The following is a 27374-nucleotide window of genomic DNA, read 5'->3' as shown; positions in this document are numbered from 1 at the left end:
GTTTTCATTATTCATCGCTCTCTCACTGTCTTCTGCAGTTAGTTCCTCGGAAAGCAAACATCTCGCCATGTCTCTCTCTGTGTCACTTTCTCTGTGACACCCTTTCTCCCTGATTCTCTGCATCACTGTCTCTACACTTTCTCTCTCTCTCTCACTCTCGCTCTCTCTCTCGCTCTCGCTCTCGCTCTCTGTCTCTCTCTCTCTCTCTCTCTCTCTCTCTCTTTTTCTCTCACTCCCTTCCTTTCTCTGTGGTCACATATTTCAGAGAGGCAGGGCCTACACCCAGGTTTAGCATTACTTCACATCAATTATACATGCTGTTATTGAACAGGCCTTCTCTGAGGCCGCCTAAATATGGAGCCTGGAACCCTCCACCAGGACCCTGAAGGACGCTGGCCATCGCCTCTGCCCCCCCCCCCCCCCCCCCCCACACACACACACACACACCCCCACAACCTTTAAATTCCTCCTCCGCCTACTGTTCCTCTCATTATCATCTTCCTCCTTTGCTTCACTCTCTCATCTCCCCGTGGGACTAATTTACCCTTAACTACAGCATCTCTCTCATCTGCTTTTGTAAAATAAATAAATCTGTCTGTCTGTCTGTCTGTCTGTCTGTCTGTCTGTCTGTCTGTCTGTCTGTCTGTCTGTCTGTCTGTCTGTCTGCCTCTCTCTCTCTCTCTTGCTATATAAGCAATAGTGACATTAAAAGCCTCTAGTTCTGTACCTGATGGACCTGATAAGCCTAAGGAGCATGTTCATTTTGACAGGGCGCCGTCTCTTGACCCTTGCTCCTGCTCTTGGGATCATGATGTTATCCGTTAACATCCAATACAAATAGGTGGCTCATCAGCTACACAATGTATGTCTCTAGTGCTGTACGAAATGTCCATTAACTTGACTCAACTCTGCGTTTGTGTCTCTGTGACGTAAATCTAAAGTGACAGATCTTTGATTGTTGCCATTGTTGCCTACTACTTTCATGCTCCGATGACAACATTGTGTAAAATCCTGCCCAGTCCTGCCTATTTTGGGATGATATTGATATTTCCTCATCCAGGAACTAGCCTGGCCTTGTAGAGCTCTATAAGCCTATTTTTGGTCTCTCTGATATCTGGTGTTTACTCTATTTCTATTTCTGTGTGTTGTTATTGTGAATAGTACCCATGTAGGGGATCAGGATGATGTTATTTGTAGATGTATGCTGTCTGCTGTTTCTTTTTCTAACTAATTTCTTTTGCTTGCTTATTCATTTAACAGATAGTTTAACTCATAGAACGGTTATTAATAAACATGTAGGCCTATGTAATTGTACTGTGAGTAGTTTAATAAAACATTTGATGAAATATAGTGCATGACACTGAGTCACACAGTCACACAACCACAGTAACATAACCTTGAGCCTCCATGATGAATGGATTCCATGTACTTTGAGACAGGCCGTTTCAACAACGCTCCATTAATTTCTACAGTGGACTTGTTGTTATGGTCTAGGATTAAGTTTCCCTTCTACAGTTGTAATTCTCAGTTTCAGTCAACTGGTGGTGAAAATGTATCCCTCCATGTCTGACAAATAGTGTTTGCTTGACTTTCTTCTGTTGCTTTCCTCTTCCCCACTAGAGGTCAGCAGAGATCACACAAAAAAGAACCGAAAAGAGACAATTAAATGAGTCAAGTCATCAAGTGTCACAGTGCCCAGAGGATTTTCAGCTCAGTGTATTCGTATTAGTTTTTCACTGAGTGACAGTTCCCCAGACTCCAGTCAAGCAGCACGTTATTAAATCTGTGTTAACAGTCCCAGAAGAGACGAGAGCAATTAGAAAGTGGATCACAGAGCTAACTGGGAACATGGGATGCATGGCACCCATTCACCTATACAACCACCAACTCTGTGGTTCCAAGGCAAATGTTACTCTGTGAGTCACTCACAATAGGTATAATGATGAGGAAAAGCCTTTAATTGCTTAAAGCACAATTTCTCAGCAAGCGAATCAGGTAGCCTATACCCAAAATTAGTTTGCAGGTTCTTGGGACAAAAAACTTCAATATGGGAATATGATTTTACTCATTGGGTCCTGAAGTCATCGTCAATTAAATGTTCAGGTACCATAGACCAAAACCAGTTTACCAGCTATTGACTTCCAGTGCTGATATTCTGTACCCCGAAGTCCCCGGTTCTTTACTGAGTGTTTTAAATGGAACTGGGACAGAAGCAGGATTTCTTTGGTGTCTGCAGTTCATTTAGGTTAATTAGCAGAAGAGAAAGATGTGAAGGGGAGGGATGAAATTCAGGAGGCAGCAGAAGATTAGTAATTCTTTCAAAAAAGTTGGTGCCTGCTTCCCTTCATCGCCAGAGATTTTTATCTATGAGTAAGATATATGTCGACCAACTGTAGTATTATACAAAATATATACATGCCTGGTGTCACGGTGCGTAATCCGATTGGATATTTCACAGATTCATCAGAGTCTTCATTCGTTTTATTCGTAGTATTTTTTGGGGGGGATTATTTTGCTACTTTTTTCTTTTAGCTGTTTTCACAGCAACAATCTGATCCACTTTCATGACCTCGATCCAGCAGTCCATTGAGGTCGCAGCTGTCCGTCGTGGGGAATACCTTGAATGACGACTGACAAGACAAATTGAAGAGAGAATAAAACCGTCAAAAGAAAGAAGAAAGAGTAGCAGCGTGACAGAAAGAAAGTGGAGGGTGATTGACAGGGATTTACGCATCAGGTAGGGCTAGCAAAGACGAGTGCAAAGCCAGTCTGAGACAGAGGCAATGCAGGCGTGATGACTCCAAAGCTGGAGTGAGGGAGGTGGAGAGCAAAAAGGACCACAACCAGGTTGAGTGACAGGGAAGGAGAGATCAGAAAGAGATCAAAGTCAGGATGAGTGTAAGGTGGGAGACGGAAGGACTCCAGACTGTGGGGATCGTCTGTCTGGTGATCATGTTCCTCAAGCTTATGCACCTGCTGGGCCTCATTGACATCACAGAGACCGGTGAGACAACCCCTGGGATGGAGTGAGAGAGAGAGAGAGAGAGAGGAGAGAGAGGAGAGAGAGGAGAGAGAGAGAGAGAGAGAGAGAGAGAGAGAGAGAGAGAGAGAGAGAGAGAGAGAGAGAGAGAGAGAGAGAGAGAGAGAGAGAGAGAGAGAGAGAGAGAGAGAGAGAGAGAGAGAGAGAGAGAGAGAGAGAGAGAGACACAGAGAGATGTGAAAGAGGGGTAAAGCTTGTGTGTGTCAGAGTGGGGCGTGTAAGCGGAGAGGGGTGGGATGGCAACGAGTTGGAGGAGCAAGATTGATTTAGTATTTTTCAGGTTCCGGATAAATTATGATGTTTTTGCCATGATTTGACGTGGTTGTTTGTATACATACAAAGTTTAAAATAAGTCCTGCAGTTGGGGAGTTTATTGAAGTGTTCTGAATATTTAAGTTGATTGCAACACTGAAAAACCTGTCCACTCTGTGAACTATGATGGATGATATGATTTTGAGGTTCAACTGAAATAGCAGAAATCAGGGAACCTCATGTTTAACTGCACCTACTGTATGGGAATGTTAAAATCTGCTTGGTGTTAGAAAGGCAGAGAAAGTTTCAGAGCCATCATGATGGTTTGGAATGTGTGAACCATATAGCGTTATGTCCCACAGTTCAACTCCTGCTGTATTTATCTCCCTGGAAGTAACATGGACATAGTCTGTACGGTCTGTACTGTATGTCCTACACAGCAAAAATCCGGTGTTGATACAAACAACTTTCAGAGTTACATGAACACTCTTTTTTTTCTGTTTGTGTAACCTAATGTTCCAAATGAACATGAGATGAAGGGTCTGCTGTGACTTCACGCTGCGTCCTGTCTTCACTATGCGTTTGGGTTCACATTAGACACCTATCCTATACATACATTCTGTTTCACTGCTCTGTTGGATGCTTTCTGAGAATAATAACACAATTCCTTTACTCTCCGGACCACTCGCTGACCACCGATCCGTCCCAGTAACCGAACCAACCTAATTGTTTTCTTTGTTGTTTTTTTCTTCTCTCTCTCTCTCTCTCTCTCTCTCTCTCTCTCTCTCTCTCTCTCTCTCAATCTCTCTTTCTCTTTCTCTCTCTCAATCTCAATCTCAATCTCTCTCTCTCTCTCTCTCTCTCTCTCTCTCACTCTTTGTCTGTCTATTTTCCCATCTTCGTCAATGCTGCTCTTCCTCCTCCTCTTCTCTGTCTAAAGATGGTGAGTATGGAGAATGTGAGAACTCCCTTCTTGGTGTTTTCCCCCCTCTCCTCTCCTCTCCCATCCAATGCTTTCTCTTAGTGATGTGTGAACTGAAACCAATGGTGCCGCGACGTAAATTACCCCAGTAATTTGCTTCACAATTATAGAAGAGAGCCTTTGAACTTTGAGTCAAGTTTGTATTTGCTCCATCGCAGCTGTAAGCAAATCAGATCTAGCTCTCATTTGGTGACAACTCCACTATAAAAGAAAGTATCCCCTCTTCTTTCAGTCCCGTTTTTCTCCTCTTTCCCTTCTAACTCTCTTGTCCCTGCTTACATGCACCTATATCCAATGCCTCTTTGATGTGTTCTCCCTTCTCCTCCCTCCCTCCAAGTTGGCCTGCATCTATGCACTTATCCTCGACCCCCACCCTGCCTCTTTTTTTTCTTGAACTCTACCTCCTTCCATCTTTTCCCTATTTCCCTGTCTCTGTCTCTCTGTCTCTCTGTCTCTCTGTCTCTCTGTCTCTCTGTCTCTCTGTCTCTCTGTCTCTCTGTCTCTCTCTCTGTCCGTCCGTCCGTCCGTCCGTCCATCCATCCATCCATCTCTCTCTCTCTCTCTCTCTCTCTCTCTCTCTCTCTCTCCCATGCACAGACAGTAGTGACATTGACTTGGAGTTGTCCACGGTGCGTCACCAGCCTGAGGGACTGGACCAGCTGCAGGCTCAGACCAAGTTCACCAAGAAGGAGCTGCAGTCTCTCTACCGGGGCTTTAAAAATGTATGTCAGGCCATGAAGTGGTCTATGGATGAGAACTGAGACTGAGTTTTAATTGCTTTTATTTGTTTGTTTGTTTGTTTGTTTGTTTGTTTGTTTGTTTATATACCTAAAATGTTCCAATACAGACCCTCCCATCTCTCTCTCTTGCAGGAGTGTCCCAGTGGCTTGGTTGATGAGGAGACATTCAAGTCCATCTATTCTCAGTTCTTTCCCCAAGGAGGTTAGGAGATTTAACAATCTCTTCCCTCATATCCTCTCACCCTACCTTGTTCTTACACACACCATTAATTGATGCTTGGGGGGGGGGGGGTAAATAGTAAATTATTTGATGGTCAATCCTGTTATTTTTCTTGTGTTTGTCTTTTGTCCCTTGTCACTCTCCGTCCCACTCTCCTCTCAACTGCTGTGGCACAGATGCAACAACCTACGCTCATTTCCTATTCAACGCTTTTGACATGGACAGAAATGGCTCAATCCGCTTTGAGGACTTTGTCATTGGTCTGTCTGTGCTGCTGAGGGGCACCGTCACCGAGAAACTCAACTGGGCCTTTAACTTGTATGACATCAATAAGGATGGATACATCACCAAAGAGGTGCATGTTGTTTATCATAATTTATAATATCGCTTGTCAAAGAGTACTGATCTTCAAGCTAACAATGCGGCAATGTGACGTGTTGTTACAGTAGCTTGCAGATCATGTCTTTTCAGCAAGCGACACCATCCTACTACGGAGTATATTAGGCTATTAGACGATTTTTTCGTTTTGTTTGGATGGATAATTTCCTTTGTTGTTATTATAGATATCTGAGGTCCTTTTTCCAGTTTTAATAATAATGATAGTTATAAACATTTATATAGCACTTTTCAAAAACAAGAGGTTAAAAGGTGCTGAACATGAAGATATGAGTATTTACTATATGTAAGCAGTGCGTAAAATATATTGAAATACAGAAAAAGGACCTTTATAGTCCTGTTTTTGGCCATAAACCAGGATGGAAGGTCAATTAGTCCATAAACCAGGTTTGGAAGGCCAATGATATGCAGTACCACTGTAAACCATTGCTATGTAGAAGTTAAAAAAAGCTATTCACACACAGAAGCATTAAATGTCCACTTCTCCTTTCTCAGGAAATGCTGGCAATAATGAAGTCAATCTACGACATGATGGGAAGGTACACTTACCCCTGTGTGCGAGATGATGCTCCTTCCGAACACGTCGACAAGTTCTTTCAGGTTGCACACACGTGAAGACACATGCGCACCCATTCATACTGTTTGTTTTCCACTCTGCTCTAATGAATGTCACACAGAATGTCAGACAGAAGAGGTCTGACTCATACATCCTGTCTTTCCATTGTTCCTTTCCTTTCCTACTCGTAGAAAATGGACCGAAACAGAGATGGCGTGGTGACCATTGAAGAGTTCATTGAAACATGTCAGAAGGTAACTCATCTTGCACACACAGACAGAAAATAACAGGCATTAACGGCACAAAAGTCATTGCACAAGAGATGAATTCACCCAGAGTAACATAATTGTCACTGGTTCAGCAGGTGGTGACTATGATAATGGACATGCAGGTAGATATAGGTTGAGTTCAACTTCAACCACTTACTGTAATATTTGTAATAATTGTTTTTCAGTTGACCATGCTCTGCATAAACAAACTAAGTATAGAGACACAATAAACTAACTACCATGCAAAGATCAGAAAATTGCCAAAGGATGAAAAACCAGATTACTTCCTTGATCTTTGACCACCCAATAGCTATTGATTTAGAGATCTATATGACGTGCCATGGCCTTGTGTTACGTGTTGTGATACAGTGTTGAGACTAGTGGAGATAGTGACATAAATGCATGTATGTCCATATCTCCCTTGGCTAAGGGATTCTACTCTGGCTGAACAATAGATATTTAGTTTTCCATTCCCAGAATCAAATCCAGCTGGTTACATTATGTACCCTGTCCCTGACCCATATTGGGTTTCCTGGTGGGTGGAGGACACAGGAGGAAGAATGTACAGTATATGTACAAACTTATTGCATAGTATGTAGCAAAGTAGTCCTGTCTGTTGCCCAGAAACCCAATATCTCCCTCAATATTTTTTTCTTCTTCCCCATTATCTTGATGGTTGTATAAAAGAATGTTATTTTAAAAGAAATTTGATTGGTATTTGGGTCCACCTAAAATGAAAATGTAGGATTCTTCAAAAGCATCATGTACGGATTTTTTTTCATAGACGGTTATTGCATACAATAAAGCAAATATTTAATTAATACCTTTGTCCATATTTGAAATGTATACACTAAAAAATACCAAAGGTATGTATAGGTCTGTCATTATTAAAGTAAGGAGACAGGAAATATGAGTTATATATACAATACGCTATATCTTATCATAAAAGTGGGTTATTTGTATATTCACTTCACCCTTTGATGTCACCAGCACCTAACCAGGTACCAGGTAACTAGTACGGCCAGCACCTCAATACAATGGGGCCCTATTGGTGTAAATGTATGAAGAGAAGAACACAAACCATAGATTACACATACATTTTGTCCCTGGCAAAAATCTGACACCGTCCGACCAATTTGGTCCTAAACTTGGCATGTGTGTCTCATAACCCCGAGGTGTGTCCTTCTGTCAACTGCAACCTCCCCCCAGAGGACTTAAAAGCACTGTTTATGTGATGGTTGTACATGCTGCCAAAATGAATCTTCAATTGTGGGTAGTTGAGAGGCAGGCATGTCCGAGGTGTTTACCAGTGCATACACTCACCCAGAGTGGTACACTAAACCCATTTATCATTCTTCTTGTGGTCATACAAAATGTGTAAGACGGTGTAACCTCTTACTACAGGCAATGGCTCAAGATTTGTTGTCAACCTAAAGTGACTCAGGCCTTTTAGTTCCTGCAGTTGAGTTTCCTACTTAAAAAACAAAACTGTTCCGCGTATCATAGCTCCTGAAGGCATGACAAACTGGAAAGCAGATTTTTGAAGTTTGTATTGATTGGCACAAACCTCTCTTCGCCTGTACACTATGGCCTTTGTCCATTAGGGCGGAAGCTGAGCCTTGCTATAACTTTCATAATACAAGAGTAACACAAAGATGTCAGTGTCGTCACAAACGATGACACTTGTGGAAACAACCTTGGAAACACAAATAATTTGTTTCCTCTTCCGATAGCAGTGAAAAGATTTTGAGAACATGCTCCGCAAACATGTTCTGAAAGTTTGAAACTCTGTTTCATTCAGGCTCTGACGTAATGCCATACCATCTATAATGTATGCAGAAGTTCCTATTGCCTAGGTCAGATTTGGAGGTTTTTCTCATCCTTGGGGGTGAGACATATCTGGCTTTAGCCCTTGTGTAATGTACAAAATGTATTTGTTGCAATTGATATATTATTGCTTACAAACAGAACTATTAAAATAAAACATTTCATGATATAACTTGTATGACTAATTTGGAGGAAAGCAGTCAACATAAATATATCAATCTATCCTTGATTGTTCCATGCCAAAATGCTTCTACAACTTACCCATACAGTACACATACTTCAAGTGCAGTAGTCTACTCTCCCCAATCACTGGATGTCCCAAAGGTGGCACTACTGTACATCACTGGTGGGGGATGACATGTTTACTATTTGCTTGTTCATTCATAATTCACTCTGCATTATATAGACTGTACATATGCTCACTCATTCACTCAATCAGTGATCCAGTGCAGATATTTAGGGTCAGTAGCTCAGTATTTGGTTCTTGACTCTGTACCTCTCCTGTTTTTATTCTCACTGTTGTTGAGGCTATGACACCTGTACACTGTATTTCAGCACCGATATTGCACATTTATTTAGAACAGTCCGGTCTATTTTCAAATTAAATCAGTTAAATTACATGCCATCAATACAAGTTAAAATAATAATAATAACAAAATGAAATAGAAATAAAATACAATAATTTAACATAATAGAGGCAGTAATCATAATTATTGATTCTGTCAGAAGCTTTTCTTTGTATCTTTTTGAAGAAGTCCTCAAAGAGCAACGTCTTGTACATGCGAGCTTGCATTTTTAAACTGCTGTAGCACTCAGCTCCAAAATGCGCACAAGAATGCCATCTCCAAACTCGTCATTAAGTCACAGAATGCTGAAGCCTCATTACACGTTGACATGTTTTGTGCACTTATGCCGTGGAGTGTCAGTATGATGTGATAATTAATGCATACAGCTTTAGCTGCAGACGCAAGAGCAGACCAGTCCAGCGGGTGAGAATCTTGGTTTTCAGGTACAGAGGCATGAGGCTGGCATTGGGTTGAGGGAGGGGTAGTTTATTGACATGGTCAGGGGTTCTGTGCCTACTTTTATGATAAGATAAGAGATTTTGGACTCATAAATTACATTTTGGGTGATTGATCTCCTTACTTTGATTATGTCAGATAGATAAATGTATACTTTTTGGATTTAAAATTTCCATTCAATTTCTGCCTAAAATTAATTCACGTATGTTACTAATTCTAATACAAAGACAGATAGCCTCATTACAATAGTTTCACAGTCACTTTGTGCAATTTGCTCTTAATTTGTCCATGGTTCTAAACTGTTGACCTCGCTCTTTTTTTTCAGGACGAGAACATCATGAACTCCATGCAGCTCTTTGAGAATGTTATCTAGACCCAGGCAGAATACTCAGTACAATTGTTTTTTAATCCCTATCTGTCTTTGTTACACACATTCCAACGCATACAGAAGATACAGAGACCCAAGCAGCCACACACATATAGTCTCTTAACTGAACAATACTAATTGATCCAGGAATATACTGTATGCTGAAAACTACACAGGTTTTCGTACAGAACTCCTTCACCTTCACCTGTCTTGCCACTGCTATTGGATACTAATGGGGGACTGCAGGAGACTTCTTGGACAAACAGAACAGGAGTGTGAGGAGAGGAGAGACTTATCAATATCCACTGCCCTAAGGACGATCCTATAAAACACATAATACATGCATCTTTGTTTAATGCACACTTCTGTTTCACACCCACCCACACACACACACACACACACACACACACACACACACACACACACACACACACACACACACACACACACACACACACACACACACACACACACACACACACACACACACACACACACACACACACACACACACACACAGACGATGATCCCTCTGACTTCACAACAAACACACAGACACATACTGTACAGTTGCACTGAATGCACTGAACTAAGTTGATGCTGATCATCACCAAAACCACAGCAACAACAACAAAAAAGAAAAGAAAAGAAAATGAACTGAAGCATGTTTGTCAGCAAATATGTGATGTGGAATTAGCTTGCACTAAGATTTGATCTCTATGTATTATATGCGCCTAAAACCAAGGCATTGTAAGATAGCATCTAAGGCCTGATTTATACTTGGTTGCGTGCGGGTGTCGCTAACCGAAAATAGCCCATCTGCATTTACTATTTTTGGTGCGTGAAACCCACACACAACTAAGTCCATATAAATCAGGCGTAATACACCACTGATGGAAGCCAGTGTGTATGTGTATATATGTATAGATAATACGACTTCATATCCAGAGTTGTAATGCTCACATCTGTGCAGCACAAGGGTTATGGTGTAGGAACAGATACAATTATATCTGTTACTGCGCTCTATATGTTAATCAATTAAAATGTAACTGTGCTCTTCATGTTCTCTTCACTGAATTTACGTAAATGGATTCTACAGCTATCACTCTTTGCTTTTTTTAAAAATGTCCCTAAGTCTTAAAAGCAAGATTTCTGTTTGGCACACTGGAGTTTCTGTGCTTGATAGTGAAGGAATAAAAGGAGTGTTAGAAAAGTGTGTTGATAGGCTGAATAAAGCCATCATCTTGGTCTCCAGTTTCAAAGAGCATGCTGACTGTCAGTGCCATGGTATAATGTACAGTACAGTAGGATCTTTGTGATGTGGGATGATTAAAGATAATCTCTACAGCTGTGACTTCTCCTCTTAATTCCAGACTAATGAGTCACTTTACATGGTATTCTTGAATATGCAGACGAAGATGGCGGGGCAACAAATCTGACTACTGTAGGGGAAAAGGGTGGGAGATTTCACCCTCGGCTTGTCTATGTCAGTCACAATATTCAGTTTAACCTAACTCGGAGTGGATTTGTTCAGTGTCTATATGCAACAATGATTTAGAAAAGAAGTGCTTAACAGTTGCTTAACAACCTGGTGAAAGAGTCAAATAGCCTGTGTTGTGCAAATAGGACTCAGGCACTCTGTCTACGTATATGCATGGTGTTGTGTGTGTGTCATTGTACCTTAAAAGCAGATGTGCCAGTATAGGATGTAGCCTGTGTGTAGTTTAACCCAACTCTCCACCAGCGTCAACTTCAATTGTCACAGCACAAAGTGTGGGTGAAATTATATTCTGTATAAGCTTCCGCAAATTGCAGGTAAAATGATAATCATAAGAAAAAGTTAAATGTCAAATAACAAAATGGTATGAAATATGCATAAGGTACCCTACAAATCAGGCAATATCCCAGTCTCTAGTCAAGTGCAAGTAAGGGACATCACCCTGACCTGCAGCCCAATCTTTACTGCATAATCAGTGTTAAAGGAGTAGTTCACCCAAAAAATGACTTATTTTCTATCAATTACACACCCCATGAAGCATTGAATTCATGGAGATGTTTTTCTTTTTGTCGCATTCCTAAGCCAATAATTTGATTACCAGCTGAAAGATGCTAATGTATCCGGTAGGAGACACAAATGAGTCTCTTTGGGTCTCCTACCGGAAATACACCTGGTCATCAAATTATTGGCTCAGGAATAGGTCAAAAACTAAAAGATCTCCATGAATTCAAGGCTTCATGGGGTGTGTAATTGATAGAAAATAAGTATTTTTTGGGGTGAACTACTCCTTTACGTTGGCTATGTCATAACAAGGTTTCATAACAATACGTTTTTCAACATTTTTCTGAAAGGGGTGTGGGACGTTTCAAGGCACAACTGTTTGCATGCACGTGCACGTGTGTGTCTTTGGTATTTGAATCCTCAAAATACATGTCTTCTTTTTATATTTATATTTGCAAGCATTATGTAGTTTGCTTTGATTAATTGTTTATTTCACATTCACATGACAGTTTACAAAACTGAAATATGTGATATCCCATTTAAAGTATTCACAAGCTAAAAGATAAAAACACAATTGTGTTTGTATGTTTTGTGGATAGCCTACATTTAAAATGTACATCATAAGCTGGCATAAAAATCAATCAATCCATCCATCCATCCATCCATCCATACATACATAGGTACATAGGTACATAGGTACATAGGTACGTACATACATACATACATACATACATACATACATACATACATACATACATACATACATACATACATACATACATACATACATACATACATACATACATACAAACATACATACATACATACATACATACATACATACATACATACATACATACATACATACATACATACTACACACATGTCTTGGGTTGACATGTCTGGTGACCCACATACATACATAAAATGAAATTTAAAAAACTACAGGAATGGGGTGTGTGATTTTCTAGGCTATCAGTTCAAATGTTGAGAAGTTGAATAGCCTACTACTTCAGGCTTTTGCCGCATGATCAAATCTGTGGTCTAGCTGAACTGCTGAACCTTTATTACTTGGCTACTACAAGGAGAAGTGACTTTGAATGTAGGTCAATTAAATAATCGTAGTACAAACAAATAACCGTTAGAGTGCAGTGTTCGCCCCTTTCACGACCTTAAGCACCGTCGAGCAGCGGCGAGCACATAAACTAAAGACAGGGGACATTTGGGGTTTCAGGGGAGAATTGAATGACCACAGAGGCAGAGAGGTGAATAAGACAGATGTGGTTTATGAAAGTAAAGCGAACAATCATGATGGTGGTGATGATTTTGTAAGATGTTCGCCAAACAGCCTCAGGTCCTGTTACAAAATGTATCACTACCAACAATAGTGAACGTACTGCGCGCGACTCTGTCGTACGGTGAACAACCATTGGCTCCAAAGAGATACGTAACGGGTTTACATGCAGCCCGATTGGTTAAAACTCCATCCCAGAAGGCGGGGCGCGAGGTACAGATCAGCGTTGCCAGGTCTGCTTATTGTAAGCTACTTTGGGCTTGTTTTTCTGCTTGTAACTATTCGTAGTTGCGTGTTGCGGGTTTTTTTGGGCTTGTTTCTAAAGTGTAGTCACTTATTTTGGGCTTGCTTCCTAATGTTGTTTAAACCAGTGGTTCTAAAAATATTTTCATGTCAAAGACCCACAAATCAAAATGTAATTAATTATCCAAGAACCCCCATCTGAAAATATTTTGTGCCAGGGATCCATACAATATTTGTGTTGTTAAAATTAAATGTTTCAAAAATATTCTGCATTTTCCACTTTTTTCCAAGATTTTTGTTGTTGAAAATAACAGATCAACAAGCTTTGTGAGCTTGTAGATTGGCTATTTTCAAAAAGCCGAGGTTATATATCGCTTCTTTTGTGCTTGTTTTCATAGACCTGGTTGCTTATTACTCTCACACAATCCGGCAACACTGGTACAGCTCTGACGTCAAGGGTCATTGTGAGCATGCGTGATGATGAGCTAGTCAACCCCGTGGCTGACTGTATGAAAGGCAAAATCTCTCCCATGGACACACAGCATTTTATCGTCCATACACTGTACTGTATGCCGAAACAAGCCGTGGTGTGAAGGTATCGGTCATTCTACACGGCTTCGTTTTTAACTCGGACCTCTTTCAGACTGTATCCGTGCCCCCAGCACCATCATCAGCACCACCTCCTCTCCGACAACACCGACCAACAACAACGTTAGCTGTGTGAGGGGGACGTGGATTCTGTCGATCCCTCATTTCCTCAGACAGGTGAGTCTGTATTTTGGTGATTTTTCCATCATGTAACCATTGTCATGTGGCTGTTATGAAACAGACGGTGCAGCACACAACAGCGTGTGTATAGCAGCAGCACACAGTAGGTGGATCAGACATCATCAGACAGCGTGTGAAAAAGAGGAACAGAGATGAGAGAGAGGTACATTCCTGGACAGGAATTAGTGGGCCATATGTCGCCTGGATGATGATGCTCTGTGGAGAACAGAGAGGGTTAAGATTATCTATTCTATAGTCTATTTTAGCACGTGATGTTGAAAACAACCTCACACACACACTAGGGCTAGGGAATGTGGAGGACATCGGTTTCAAGGTCTAGACCTGGGTTCCGTGTACTTAATCATTTCATAAATACTTGGACAGCTTAGCTAACCAACGCAGCACAATGCTCCACATAACGAGTGCTGTCATAAGTGTTCATATTTCAGAGTAGAGGGACACTAGATGAATGGATGGATAGATGGATGGATGGCTGTATGTATAAATATATAGAGGAAATGGATAGGGGAAATTCAGGTGTTGCAGCAATAATCATGATGAAACACAGAATGGGTATGGTGCCTAGAGATACAAATTAAGATGAACTAGATAGGAGCGTTCAGCGGAGCGCATAACTGTACCAGGCTGGGTTGCCTGCCTAGCCAGGTCTGTGGAAGTGTGGGTTGCAGCCACCAGGACCAGAGGAAGCTACAGGCGAAATGCGATTTAACATGACATATGGTGCAACTGTTTGCATTTGTGGTGTCCCCATGGGCAGAATCGAAAGTGCTTGGAGGATGGAGGTGCTCCTCAGTATGCAATTTCAATTTGGGGTTGATTGGATGTTCATGATATATATTGGTTAGAAATAGGCCTCACTAATTCTGTGAACCAATTACAGGCAAACGGTATGGAATATCAAAACCCTGTTTGGCATACATTGTCATATGACTCCAGAGATCATTTGTACCAAATTTGGTAAAAAAAATGTTTATGCAACAAATAGTGACATTTGTGTCGCACCGTACGGGTCTAGTGCCGAGTTTCGATATAGCAGTCCAGCACAGCACCATATGGCCTCCCAGAGTCTTGCACAGACCATTTCATAGCACAATAGTACCCCCTCTCAAATCCACAGCAGACTGCAGTCATTGACACTCCTTTGCAATTGTGATGTAAGTACTTGGAGAAAGTTGCTTCTTGTTTAACAAAGACAAGTGGCCAATTGTCCTGAACACCAGGTGTCATGATTTATGACTTCATCTGCGTAACCCAGCACACACATGTGCATCTACTGATATCCGTGATACGATGACCATCAAGTACTTTATCAGAGATACTGACAATGATACAAGATGTATGCTTTATTCCTATCCATTCTGTTCTTGTCCTTGTTCCATACCTTCTGGTCACGTCATGTGTCCACTGTACAATACTGTATATATTCTCTATGTGTGTATTAAACTTGAGAGCTTGTCGTGTGATACTGCCTGGTGTGACGTGGTGTCAACTGGTTCTCCGCGCTTATGACTCAACAGAAACCTTCACTCACCACCACCCTTATAGATGGAGACTCTTAGGGAGCATATGTTGGTCAACCAAAATCACAACAGCAGGGGTCTTCAACAGGGGGTACGGGACCCCTAGGGGGTCCTCAGAGATACTGCAGGAGGGCCGCCAAATCTTTGTGTGACAGGAACCTTCTTTTTTTTTTTTTTTTTACATTAGCCACATGAACCCTCGCATCCCTAATCTGGGAGGAACATTAGCTGAAAATAGCAGATCTACAATCGCGACGCGTTGTGTTCTTGTCGGCTATTTTTGGCAAATAGGTTTGGTGTACAGGGAAAAAAGAGCAGACGAAGTACAGAGCCAAAGGTCAAGTTTACAAAGTATTGAGGGTTTAAGTCGTTAAATGTCTGAAAACACATTTAACATGAATCCAATATGTAGTGGGGGTACCTGCTTCATCTCTCTCTCAGCTAAGGGGTCCTTGGCCTGAAAAACGACGAAGACCCCTGCTGTAAACCAATGCAAATCACCTGTGAAGGCAGTACTCCAGCTATCGGTACGATTACGAAACAAATGGACCTTTACAGGTCTGTAAACCCAGAGTGTAAAAATGGAACCAATTGGATGTTGTTAGTAAACTGTTTATTAACAACACATGTAAACAAATCACAGTAAAACCAGTGCAAATCACAGCAAATTGAGTGCAAATCCAAATATATAAAAGCAAAAAATATGAGGGATGTGTAAAAGTGACAAATGAATTTAGATTACTATAATTCTATTAAAGGGATATTTCACTTTAAAAAAAATGTGGGTCATTTTATTGTCTACTTTATTTATATTTGATATTCATCAGACACGCCCCTTCCTATACAAACCCATTCTAACTTCATACTCCACTCTAACCATGCTAGATTCATCGGAAACACCCGTTCTGGGTTCTGGTGACTGATATTGTCTTTCTAATACTTGTTTTTTCAATTACTTTTTCATTTATTTTTTATATTTTTTGGGGGAAAATGAAAAAAATGTATTACATAAAAAAAAATGAAAGAAGTAATCGGAAAAGCACGGCCCCCTCATGTATTAAAAGGGCAGGATGAGTCACCAGAACCAAGGACGGGTGTTTTTGATGTATCTAACATGTTAAAAATATAAATAAAAAGGTTTGAAGTTACAATGGGTTTGTATAGGAAGGGGGCGTGTCTGATAAAATGAATATGAAATATCTAAATACTGAATCAAGCAACTTAAAAACTGTCTGGGGCGCTCACAAAAGCCTGAGTAGATGAAAAAATCACACCCAGTGTGAAGTGGACATCACAACATGTGTGGTCATCACAACATGACTCACTGACAAGGATTGACTTTTTTTAAAGTCCATACTGCTATTCATAGGGCTGCACATGTGTCATGTGTTTCGCTAGCCAATCACAGTCCTGAATTTGCAAAGTCAGCCAATCACATTACAGTAAGTGGTGATGACACTAGCTGTAATGTGATTGGCTGACTTTGCAAAAGTATCGATTTGCATTAACAATGGCAGGGTTAGGGGGTATACAAATCTTTTGGTCGGTGTCCAAAACTCACTTATAGGGGGCGGCTACACCGCCCCAAAAATGACCCAAAATTGTTTTGAAAGTGAAATATCCCTCCAAGTCATTCACTGCCAGGAATTAATTATGAACCTTTGAAAATCCATGGAATATTCTCTGTTACCGCGATCCTCACAGACAGGGGCTCGTTGCACGCACGGGGGGGGGGGGGGGGACGTGGGAATAAATTGGCCCTGGAAGCAGACAATGTTTTTTTCCTTCTGGTCACATGATCTCTGGGTGTACTCTTCTTCGGTGGTGCTTGGATCATCCACAGGCCGGAGCAGCAATTTTTGGTGGAGTGTTTTCCTTAGCCTACAGTACATATAGTGGCATTTGTTGCGCCTCTTATGGGTCTAAGTCAAAATCACTTATGAGTCTGAGTAAAATCCAGCGAACATTTTTGATTGTATGACCAACAGTTCAAGAGTTTTAGGCCAAAACATAAAGCGGCCTGGCCTGGTATAGTGTCACCATGATGCTGATTTGAAAAATATGGTATGGAGTGTTTTCCTTGGCCAACAAATGGAGACATTTGTGTTGCCCATTATGGCATAAAATTGCTTTTGGCACTGTGTTGTTTAGAGGCCCCTCAATATGTGATTAAAATTTGGGGTCAAATGGACTCCAAGGAATCCAGGGAAACATTTTGATTGTATGACCTGAACAGATTCTGAAAAATGTACTTCCAGGCTAGTCTTTTATGAAATGTCTATGGAGAAACCTGGAACCTGTACCGCTGAAAAACATGTCGGCGACTGTTGCACTCTATAGCATCAAAAAATAAAACCTGTGTTGAGTTATCAACTTTCCAATAGTGTTAATCAAAGTGGCTCTAATTCTAACTCCAGAAGGATATCCGATTTCTAATGAAACTGTCTTGACGCTGGTCGTAAATGATCAAATGAACAGACTTGGATTAAATGCTAGATTTTGGATAAACTTAATTTTTACAATCTACAAACCAAGTGGTCGTGACACAATGTACACAATATCAAAGGACATTTCAACCTCTAACAGTAGTTGAGTTATCTCACACTGGCTCCAGGTAGCGTAGCTGCGGTACAAAACTACCGATACACTCTATCAATAAAGATAAGTATAATGTACAATCTATCACCAATGAATATATGCATGAAAATTCATATCACCTACGAATGGACACTGTACAGACTACCGACAGTGGATATGAGACCCATACAGTGTACTGTGTCATTCGGTTTCCAACAGTGGGGTATCTGTGGGGTATCTGGATAATAAGTACAGTCTATCAACAGTCAATGTAATGAGTAAGTAGAGTAAGTACAGACCGACTGTCTATCAACAATGAAACATTTACAGCAATGAGCAATCCTTAACAGGCATCTGTCATGGTTCTGTATAGTTCTAGGCCTACATCCCGGTAGTCCGTGTGTGAATGTGCCAGAGTCAAGCAGGAGTGCAGTCACTAATCCAAGAACAGAACAGAACAGAACATAATGGGGTCAGGCTTGGTTGTGGAGCCTAATGCTTCAAGCACAAAGGACTGTCCAAGACCCTCTGTTTTGTGCACTGGGATGATGAGTCTGTTGCTGAATGTGCTCCTCGACTCTAGCACATCATAGAAGGGTTACGGCCGATCTACACCAGAAAATGTTTGCACGCACGCGCATATACGCACTCACTCACTTTTAGATCCAGTCCTATTTTAAAGCCTGCAGGACTCGTGTATCTGTGTGCCTGGTGTAGCCGGTATCATTGTTAGGAGGGGTTAATCACTAGGGCCATATAGATAGATGGATAGATAAATAGATGAGTTCACTGACTATAGTCATATAATCATAATATGTAAATATAGTCACATTCTTGGGTTTGTGTTTTGCAACTGCCTTTTCCAAATCCCACTAGAAATGTTCTATGGGTTTAAGTCAGAAGACTGTGACGGCCACTGCAGAATCTTCCAGGACTTCCTCAGAAACTAAGCCTTGCAGTTGGAAGCCTAATTCACATGTTAAAAGTTAAAGGAACAGTGGCTACACTATCTGGACATGGCAGAAAGAGGAAGCTAGCAAAGCGCTAGAATGTCAGGATGGTCTGATGTTAAGATTTCTTTGCCCTGCAGGCAAATACTTCTCCAATCTACTTGCCCCATTTAAATTTCTAATTGCCCTGCCGAGGGGGTTCTGTTGCCAGCAGTGCAGCACGTAGATTTCTCTCACAATATATCCCAAATTCATTGCCTGCAAAATGACATCATCTGAGACCTTGCAGATCTACAAGCAAACAACGGATCACATCGACTCTTTTTTTGTAGAGTTTGTAGATCCGTGGGTTATTTGCGTGTGCACGCTATCCTAGCACAACCTGACCAGAATGTAACGAAGGGAAGGCATGAGGCAATTCAACTGAATTCAAAAACTTTATTAGAGAATCAATATGTTTGTCTTTGTGTTCACCAGAGATTTGATTTAAATGACATGACTAATTTCTCGACATGCCATGGGATTGTGTCAGTCGCTTTGAAAAAGATTATATGTGTGTTTCATCAACATACTTGCACACTCATGATGAATATGCAGCATGGAGAGACCAACCTAGTAATCACCATGATGAACTCACAGAAGTGTGATCAGGTTTTAACTGCCACTTTTGGATGTTGTCTAGAGCCGCTACTCAAGCAGACAGATGAAAACAAAATATGACACTCACTTGGCACTTGCCTGGCCGGGCAGGTGTAGACAGGTTTGACTTGCCTGCAGGTTTTTTTTTACCTACCCCGGGCATTCGGGCATCCATTAATGTTGGACCCTGCAACTTCGAGCAGAGTAGAGTTTTCCACTACTCAGGCTCCTAGCCGTAGCCGCAGAACAGCTGTCTTTTTCTTTCTTTTCATCCTCAGAAGATAGCTGAATGACTAAAGAGGCTGTCAGAAAGTCCTCGGTTTGCCCCACTGGCTGCCCAGTCTGTGTTGGAAGTGTGCCTGAATCAGAATCAGAACAACTTAATTGTCACTTCACAGGTTTACAGGTGTAAAGAAGTGGGTGAAACTCATTTTTGTGCAAACTCCATCATTTTTGTTATTTTCAGAAAGAGAAGAGAAAAGAAAAGAGGGGGGGTGTTTAAGGAGGCGTTTTCATATGCTACTGTAACACTGACTATCTCCACTATCTAACAGTGATAACAGTCATTTAGATTTATTGGTCCCTGGTGATGAGGCTAGAGGTGTGCATGTGCGGTGCTTACATGCGCTGTGTCTCTGTGCCCTTGCCTGTGTGGCAGAGTATACCTAAACACACATTTCCAAATTTGTCAAATGGACACATAACCATTGTGTATATGGATACCATTTTACCCTAAATCGTGGTTGGGACAGTCTGATGGTGGACTGGGTTTGGTTTGCTCAAGTGCACTTGGTGAACTGGCATTCAGTAGAAATGTCATTTGCATTTCTCTGGCATAAAGTGACATATTATCTCCACCAGAGATAATGTTTTTGGGTATGTCTACAATGATGATGATCTTTAAAAAAAATACTGCATAATGTGCCATGTGGACAAATAGACATTGCTAGTGTATTATTACTTAGAACAGTGTTTCTCAACATGTGGTCGGAACCCCCAGGGGGGTCCCCACATGATTTTATATTGGGGGGTCCCCAGATGACAGTGAAGTGACAATTTAAAATGTTAATACCAAAAAAAAGAAATGAAAAAAGACCATTACTGCATCAGAAATAATCAACAAACCATACTATAAAAAAACTAATCAAACATTGGCCAAATTGACAAGTAATATAAGAAAGAGGCAAACTTTTGAACAAAGCCAAAGCCAATCTGAAAATAGCCAATCTACAAGCACACAACGAAGCGTTGTGAGCCCAGAGTTGGTGTCGAAGTGTCCTTGAGCAAGACGCTGAACCCCAATTGCTCCCGATGAGCAGGTTGGTGCCTTGCATGATTTCCTCCGCCATAGGTGTATGAATGTGTGTGTGAATGGGTGAATGTAATGCACAATCTATGTAAAGCGCTTTGGATAAAAGCGCTATATAAATGCACCATTTACCATTTTGAAGATCTGCTATTTTCACAATATTTATCTGTGGAACAGAGTCAAACTAAATGTATTGCCTCAACTCCTGCAATTCCAAGTGCTTGTCAGGGTGGGGGGTCCCCAGTTCAAATATAATTATTTTGGGGGGGTCACGGCCTGAAAAGTTTGAGAACCACTGGATTAGAAGTATAATTGCTTTATGCAAGTAGCATTAGCCAGTTGTTTACTAACCCTAAACCTTTAAAGTAACCAAAATTGGAAATGCTGACCGTGCAAACAAGATTTCATCTGCATTATGTTTCTGAATGTTTAATGTTTCTACCTTAACATCTTGAGGTGTAAGGGCACAAACTAAATGTATCCTGTTGAAAGGCTTCTGGACTCTGGAATAGAGGTTATCAATGTCTAGTGATGATGACCTCACAGAGGGCTCTTGGGCCTGGCAGTGCCAGGGCAGAAGGAAAGTGTACTGGGTCACAAACATGGATTCATGGCCCTGTTTGCCTTAGGAGGCATGTGACTAAGATTACACTGGGCTGCTGGTTCACTCAGTGTTTCATGTACAGTATGCGTGCGTGGGTGGGTGAGCGGTAAATGATTTGATTTTAGAATTTGTTTCCAGCAAATTAGTTTAAGATACCATGTCTTTAGCCTTTTTAGTGTTTTTTTTTCACCAATGTGAATTGGTGAAAAAAAGAGAAAGTAGGACATTCGGCATATCATTTTCAGAGGGAGAGCAGGCAAGATCATCCACTATACGAGTGTTACATGACCAGGAGTTTAGCACTGATTTGCTAAACTATAATGATGATTCTGTGTCCTCTTCTCTCTCACATTTCGTCTTAACCTCTTGAAACCTAGCATCCCTATTGTGGGGGGAACATTTGCCGAAAATAGCAGCTCAACCTCACAATATCTGCAACAAGCTCACAACGCAACATGTTTTGAGCTTGTAGATTGGCTATTTTTGGTGAGGAGATTTTGTTTCGCCAAAAGCTTGAATTTCAGGTATATAGTGTACATGACTGTCAATTGACTTGTGTGGCAGTGGTTGAGGTTAAACTCTGTGAACTTAGACCGATGACTCAACATTATTGTGCACATGAACACACCAAATGAACTCAGACCACCTCAGGAGGTTATCTAAGTTTGTTTCAAGGCCCGATTAACTTTTAAAATATGCCTTGTGAAATTAAACATAAATTAAACATTTATTTATTTGGAATTTGATATCACCCAAACGGGTATAATGGAAACATGCATTGCACCATCAATAACACCTCGACATCACATTTGTCTTTTTACTCAGGCGTTCTGTCACAAATAGGAATGACCATCAAAGAGCTTTTAATTGTTAACAGGAGGCACACAGATGTTTTTTTGCCTGAAAAGGGAACATCGGTATACTGATAAATAAGTAGCATGTTAGTTGGCGGCTAAATTGCTTGGGTGGCTTTACATGGAGAGAGGCATCACATTGAGGTATGAAAATGATCATATCGTTCATTGCCTCCTATTTCTAGAGCATAAATTGGTCTGATCTCTGATTTCTAGGTCCTACAGTATAGTGTAAAAAGTTATGGTCATGGGTGTCAACAGAGCTGGTTGATCAGAAATAGCTGAGTCCTCTTTCACATCCCCTAATGTGAACACAAAAAGGTTATTTGTTGGTTAAATTATTTAAAAATAAATAATCTAATGCTAGTGACAATGGCCCCATAACTTAGGGGTACTCCTGCCGGAGGTAGGACCAAACACAATATTGTTTTTCCTCATCTCCAAGGTCTCCCATACATGAAATGGATTCTTGTGTAAAAATCAGCAAAAGTGGTGAAATTGATGTATAATGTTATACGACCCCAAACTAAAAAAAGCTAAAAATGAAGCCTGGCCGTATGGGGGTTGGGGCTTATAAACTCATGTAGATTCACAATGAAAGCTCTGAAAGGGTTAACACTTGGCATGATTGAAGCTAGGACATACTTCTCATAATTTACAAAATGTAAATATCTTAATTGCAATAGGAGATAGTCATTTGAACACCTACCTACAATAGGCGGAAATGTAAAATCTGAATATCTATGTAGAATGCTCTCCTTTACTTTGTAGTGACTCTGCCATGGATTGCCATAGCAACACATATGAGGGTTTGTTGGGAAGTGCCACTACCAATTGTGTAAGTAGATTGCTTGCATACTCATAGCTTTGTTTCGTTTGGGACACCTTGTACATTTAGTGACATAACTCCATGAGTAGCTACCTTTACACAATTAGTCCTAGTACCCAGGGGGCAAAACCCACCTTTTTTTAGGGTGCTGCATTTGCCCTGCCATAAAAGGTTGGCCACCAGAAATAATATCTATGACCCTCTAGGATCACAATCTATATGGACAACCCGGTCAATTTTTTTCTGGAAATCCAATATGGCCGCCTCAATATTGGCCCCTATCAGAAAATAGCTTTGGCGATAACTTTTGAACCAGATGGGCTAGAAATGCAAACTTGGTGTCTATTTCATGGTTTCAGAGCATGAGAAACTCAATGGAATACTTATCTTTATGATTAGGTGTGTCTGGACCTTTACTTTGCATATTTCCAAGATGGCCACCACCCGAAAATGAGTTTTACTATGACTTTTACATTGACAGCTAACTGTTATGACAAAAAGTCTGCTTTTTAAGCAATATGAACACATTTGGTCAGTTTGAGCTTTCATTTCTATGTTATCAATATGGCTGCAGTCACAAATAATGTATGGTATTACATTTTTGCTCAGATTCTATCTATAGTTGTGGGGATGATTGCAGTGAAAAATCTGAAAAAAAGCCCACAATGTATCTTATGTATCATTTTAATAAACTAACTACAATATAAACAGACACATGCACACTCCAAGACTTGCCAAAAACTTCAACTTTAGGGCTATACAAATTAACATAGTGGTATGCATTCAAGTAACATAACAAAATATTGACTACTTAGTGACAAACAGAGTAAAAGCGGATTTGAGGTTGCCTACAAAAGGTTCATTTTGACCTCTATGGTGCTGTCTTGCCTGCTTCTAAAGCCAATGATACTATGGTACAATGCTATTCACTGTCACTGTTGTCACGTGTTGCACTGATCCTGCTGCATCGTGTCTCCAGTCCCTGGCAACGGCATCCTAAGTAGCATGGAATTTCCTTCTTTGCACAGGAACAGTTTTTCTGGCAGCCTTTGATACAGCTGCATGATATTGCCTTGTTCATTGACACAGGCCAGGCTGGCTCGGTAGATGCAAGGGGGACTGCATTGCTAGCACTGAGAGACCATCCATACTCTGCGAAAGAGGGAATATCCAGCTTGGCGATGTGTGCACATTTATCTATTATGGTTGCTAAAGCAGATCTTCTCAGGTGCAGGTCAAAGGCAGGCTCTGTCGGGGGCAGCAGCTTTAAGAGGGTTGATCCATTATTGAGGAACTTGTACACTCTAAGCTTACTCAGGTCAAAATCCTCCGGGTGGTCCGCTTTGGATGTATATACAGCAATTGTGAGGTCTTGTGCCTGATTGATGACGTCATCTGAGAGGGAATCAGAAGAGTTTTCACCAAACTCCTCAAGTGCAGGGAGATCCAGACACATGCTGGCCTTGAACCATGCCTTCTTCCCAGTGAAGAAGGGATAGCTGGTGGTATCTCTGCCACTTAAACTATGGATAAAGGGCAGGGCACGACACCGTGCGAGCCCCAGTGCTGATACCATTTGATGGATAGGAAGGTATGAATTTTGCTCTGTTCTCACACACAGCTCTGGAAGGCATCTGAGATGGGTTGCTTTATAGTAAAGGCACATGATGATGATGTCTGTGTCATTGGCATGGATGACAACTCTGTCAACTTTGTCATTCTGGACACTGTACAGGGTGTGGAGTATTATTCTTGTATCAGCCTCCTGTTGTGTGGATTCTAGTGCAGGGACATCTTCAATAGACGCCTCCTTGATCACCACACTCATTGTCTCTTCTTTAAAACCCCCCCCCAGGTAAAGATGTGTTGAAGATGTGTTGGACCAAGGGCCGACTTAAGTTTCTCATTTTCACACCATTCGTCACAGAGGAAACTCAATAGGTTTGCCTTGTTAGCTGACACAGCAAAACACTCCCGAGGATCTGGAGCTGTGTAATGAATACTGACTTCATATTCTTTGGAAGGTTTTGGTCGAGCATATCTGTGTTCTTGCTCAGCTGTCTTAAGACTAGGTCCACTGTACCGGTCACAACAGAAGTGAATGATCTCTGTGCCAGCAGGCACATCATTCAACAGCAGACGTTGGTATCGTTCAGCGATTGTTCCAAATGCTTCACCTTTCAGGAACGACCAATGGCGTATGGCATACATGGCATCAATGACTACTGCTGTTTTTCTGTTTTCTGTAGGCAGGTCAGGGATGCATGCAACTTTGGTCTCCTCTTTCAGGACCTTCACAAGGCTTGCCTTGGAACCTGTTCTCATCCTGCCATCTTCCTGGAAGAGGGAAGGGGCGGAAGTCACTGCACTCGTGGTTGCCTATAAAGGCAACAAGGCTGAGTTCTCCACCACTGGCTATGATTTGGGTCATGCGCAAGAGGGCAGTAATTTCATTACTCTTGCCAGGTGCTGAGGTTTTCCCCTTCGATTTTTTGGATTTTGTGTTTTGAGTGTGGAAAGTGTTAAGCTTCATTATGCTTGTCTTCTTCTGATCACTGGACAGTGATTCACACAGTGCCTTCAGACCCAGTTCTTTCACACTCATCAAGTCGTCCTTGACTGTGGAATCAGCACACTGTCCTGTAGATATGTTGATCATGGATGATGTGCTCACTGTAAATGGGTTAGTCTCCACTGCTGCCATGACCTTGACTACCATCTCTGCATCCCGGGTAGAGCCATATGAAATCCGTGTTAACGGAATCGCGGACGGAATCGCGGAAATGACCAATAAAAATGGAATTGGAATAAAACACGGAATATGGCAGAATTTGGAAAAAAAAAAAAAAACGCGGTAATTTTTTTTTTTTTACCGCGATTTTTTACAAATCCACGGGACACCACCATTTTGCATGGCCACATCCTACTTTATAAACAGTAAAATCCACGTAGAAATAGTCTTAGAAAGACGATAGAAACAATAATACATGGGCGACGCCATTTTGCGCATGCTCAGACCGAATTAGACCGAATTATTTTGGGAACATTATTGCGTATAACACAACAAGGGCCATGTATGGACTGTTATATCTTGAACATTTATTCATTTCCACTTACCAGACACTTTTTTAATGGTAAAAATGAGCATAAAAAGCAAAATACAGAATTCAGAAATATTAAAATGGAAAAAACAGAATTTGGGAAAAAATAAAACGGAATTGGGAAAAAAATAAAACGGATTTCATATGGCTCTAATCCCGGGTTACACGACTCTGACCAGACTCATGGTGTGGGTTGGAGGAGTGGAGGTGGAGCATAGACTTGAGCTCTGCAGAGACAGCTGCAGTGAGTGGTTTTGTGTAGACCCATTTTGTCCGGGCAGCAGGGCTAAGTGTAATGCCATCCAGATCGCTTGCTTCCTTGGCATCAGCATTATAGGTCTGCTCCAGTAGCATGTCAAGAGCAACACTGTTGTGGCTGCCATCTGCTCGTCTGCCAACAAATACACCTGCCATCAGTGCTTCATGTACCTCTGAAGCTGTTTCTGGTAGTTTCTTCATCTCAGCCAAATACAGAGGTAAAGATTGCTGCCCGTACTTGTAATGGCCTGCTGCAGTGAGGTAGGGTAGCATTCTTGCTGATTCACAGAGATGTCCTGTCCAGTCACCTTACCGATCGTAGTAGATAAACCTTTGGAGAATATCTGACATCTCCAGGAAGGTTGCCCAGAGGACTGCAGTTGGTTGCCCATTCAATGATTCCTGAAAAAGCAGCAGCTGCTCTCCTAGGACTGCCATCTCTGGACGCCTCGCCTGGATTGCAATGCAGTCCCCCTTGCATCTACCGAGCCAGCCTGGCCTGTGTCAATGAACAAGGCAATATCATGCAGCTGTATCAAAGGCTGCCAGAAAAACTGTTCCTGTGCAAAGAAGGAAATTCCATGCTACTTAGGATGCCGTTGCCAGGGACTGGAGACACGATGCAGCAGGATCAGTGCAACACGTGACAACAGTGACAGTGAATAGCATTGTACCATAGTATCATTGGCTTTAGAAGCAGGCAAGACAGCACCATAGAGGTCAAAACCTTTTAACCT

At 41.4% G+C, this 27374-nt stretch overlaps 2 protein-coding genes across 3 annotated transcripts in view; both read left to right on the top strand.

Moving 5' to 3' along the window:
• Positions 1-2892: 2892 nt before the first annotated feature.
• Positions 2893-10128, top strand: kcnip3b (Kv channel interacting protein 3b, calsenilin; the record flags this gene model as incomplete). The annotated part of the gene is made up of 7 exons (XM_084055443.1): positions 2893-3004; positions 4872-4996; positions 5147-5216; positions 5411-5589; positions 6126-6230; positions 6378-6440; positions 9630-10128. The coding sequence occupies 7 exons, from the start codon at positions 2893-2895 to the stop codon at positions 9675-9677; spliced, it is 702 nt and encodes a 233-aa protein (XP_083911569.1). The 3' UTR covers positions 9678-10128.
• A 3573-nt stretch (positions 10129-13701) lies between these two features.
• The window catches only part of slc23a2 (solute carrier family 23 member 2), a 57927-nt gene continuing 44254 nt past the window's right edge, over positions 13702-27374 (top strand). For both annotated transcript variants that reach the window (XM_084055008.1, XM_084055007.1), the window contains exon 1: positions 13702-13972. The gene's annotated coding sequence lies outside the window, so the exon portion shown is untranslated. The remainder of the gene's footprint in view (positions 13973-27374) is intronic.

The sequence above is a fragment of the Gymnoscopelus microlampas genome (assembly GCF_963454915.1).
Source record: "Gymnoscopelus microlampas genome assembly, chromosome: 4".
NCBI classification, from domain to species: Eukaryota; Metazoa; Chordata; class Actinopteri; order Myctophiformes; family Myctophidae; genus Gymnoscopelus; species Gymnoscopelus microlampas.
This window is presented reverse-complemented; position numbering and strand designations above follow the sequence as displayed.